At 45.1% G+C, this 2,365-nt stretch overlaps 1 protein-coding gene across 1 annotated transcript in view; it reads right to left on the bottom strand.

Annotated features, from left to right (window-relative positions):
- Positions 1-2,365, bottom strand: part of LOC106816735 (mitochondrial Rho GTPase 1-like) — a gene marked incomplete at its 3' end in the record, with an annotated part of 24,048 nt that overhangs the window by 1,890 nt on the left and 19,793 nt on the right. Inside the window, exon 12 of the mRNA XM_014821352.1 lies at positions 922-1,106. Within this exon, the coding sequence (XP_014676838.1) occupies positions 922-1,106 (185 nt within the window). The remainder of the gene's footprint in view (positions 1-921; positions 1,107-2,365) is intronic.

Genomic DNA, 2,365 nt, shown 5'->3' with positions numbered 1-2,365 from the left:
TGTGTGTACGCGCGTGCGTGCGTGCGTGTGTACCAGCCTGTGTTGACCCCGATCTCACGTGTGGACTAATACTGCCACGTGCCGGTACTACTTCTTCTTCTCGGGTCACTACACTACACTCGACCTAGCCACTGCAGCACACAGGACCTTGCACGGTGGTTGAAAACCTCAAGATCTCCAGGTCTACAGGGCTCAGTATGAGGTATAGTGCATGTTAACTAATATGCGACGGTACGCGCGTTTAGGGTTTGAGGTTTTTTAGAGGTTTGAGGTTTTGACCTTCCCTTGCCAACGATGAGATTAGATGTGTGGCGGAGGCTCGATGCTAGGCATGTCAGCTTCGCCTATTTCATGTTAGCCGATTCGTCGCACGTTTATCGCAAACCACAACTACACCTTGCGGTGATGGGCAATGACGTCCTCAACGTTGTCGTACCTGTTATGTCACCTGATAAACGACATTATATCATCATCGTCGTCATCATCATCACCGTCATTGTTGTCATCCTCGTCGTCACTGCCATCATCGTCGTCGTCGTCGGCGTCATCATCTTATGTCACCGCTATGCCATCGTCACTATCATCAATATCATCGTTGTCACCGCAACATCATTCAATGCAGATTCCACAACTGTGGCAATCGTCATCATCATCATCATCATCATCATCACCACCGTCACCATCATCACCACTGTCGTCATCACCAACATCATCATCATTACCACTGTCGTCACCACTGTCACCATCATCATCACCACTGTCACCATCATTTCTACCATCGTCACCACCATCGTCACCATCATCGTCACCACCATCGTCACCACCATCGTCACCACCATCGTCACCATCATCGTCACCATCATCGTCACCACCATCGTCACCATCATCGTCACCATCATCGCCACCACCATCGTCACTCACGGGAACGCGGCGAGGGTTGCCAGCTTCACGTAGACGTCCCGGTTGATCGTGTCGACGCAGGAGAAGCCCTGCGGAGGCGGGAGCTTGTACTGAGCGCAGAAGTCTGCGGGCTGCACGTCGCCGTCCTGCCGCACCTCCGCGCGGTCAAATATAGACCCCTTTCCCCTCCCCCGTTCCCCTCCTCTCTGCACTGAGCAAGCACTACGTCACCGTAATCAAAGTAAAAGTAGTAAAAGTAGTAAAAATAAATTATGTAAAAGTAGTAAAAGTAAAAAAAATATTTCCACTTTTTCACAAAATGTAAGTAATCCTGTTCACTTGTTATGGTTAAATTACTGCATTATACTTCCTATTTTACTATATTGTTCAAAGTAAACATACACTCAATGTAACTCATACATAGCCCATAGCGAGCAATTAATGTCAGGATCATAATATCAAATCGTCCACGTTTTTTGGACTTTTTAACTAGTTGATAAACAATCTTATATCAGGTAAGAATTTGACGATACAGTTAGTGCCGTTAGTACTTACTTTTCATGTAAAAAAATGGCAACAAAATTTTCCAAATATACACCATAGAAAATTCGTGACGTAGTCAATTTAACCAACAACTAAGAAATAACATATTTATTACCTGGGATACTCCGACAAAGACCCCGCTCCCCCCACCCCCCGTCCCCCCATCGGCACTGAGATGTCCGGTGTGGTGCTGCATCATGTTAATAAATCCCTGGTAGGGCTTCACCTACCCCTGTTACTCACACATCCTACACCCCGCGGATCCACTTCCGTCGGCAAACTTTCAACGGGCAATCGCAAACAACTTGATCCTAGTCAGAGAAGTGTTTACAACAGTTTTCGTAGCTTGGTCACCACAGCAGTTCATCCACACGACCACAGGTACTAGGTTTCACACGGACATCCCGAGATAACCGATATTAACATTTGTTGTTATTCATCATTCTAATACGTAGGTAATAACATTCTTATGTTCAGGCATGAGAACAGGTTGAGATGTTTTTGGAGGAAATATTTCATTGAATTGTCATTTTCTATGAACCATTCGGCATTGTCACCGAGTTTCGGTACGCATGAGAATAGGGTAAAACCCTTTACATTACATAGATACCCAACGATATTTATCTGGAGTTCCGTCACTTCTGTGTGAAATTTGACGTACTTTTCATGACCTTTTATGAAGTTAAAATTAAAAATGGCGTCCATTTTGACAAGAAAAGTACACCTTATTCCCCCTCAAATTTTTTTTGCATCGATCTCAAGAATGACCAACATGAAAACCAAAACCCGGAAATTCGCGAATCCGCGGAAAATTCCCATGCCTGTATGTTACTATTCTTGTCGCAAACGGCAACAGCATAAACTTCCTCCCTGTTACGTGTCTCTATCGCAACCTCTGCACGACACTTCACCTCAAAAGTTC

The sequence above is a fragment of the Priapulus caudatus genome, unplaced genomic scaffold, assembly GCF_000485595.1.
Source record: "Priapulus caudatus unplaced genomic scaffold, Priapulus_caudatus-5.0.1 Scaffold1470, whole genome shotgun sequence".
NCBI lineage: Eukaryota > Metazoa > Priapulida > Priapulimorpha > Priapulimorphida > Priapulidae > Priapulus > Priapulus caudatus.
Note: the sequence above shows the minus strand (reverse complement) of the source record. Positions and strands in the feature narration are given on the sequence as shown.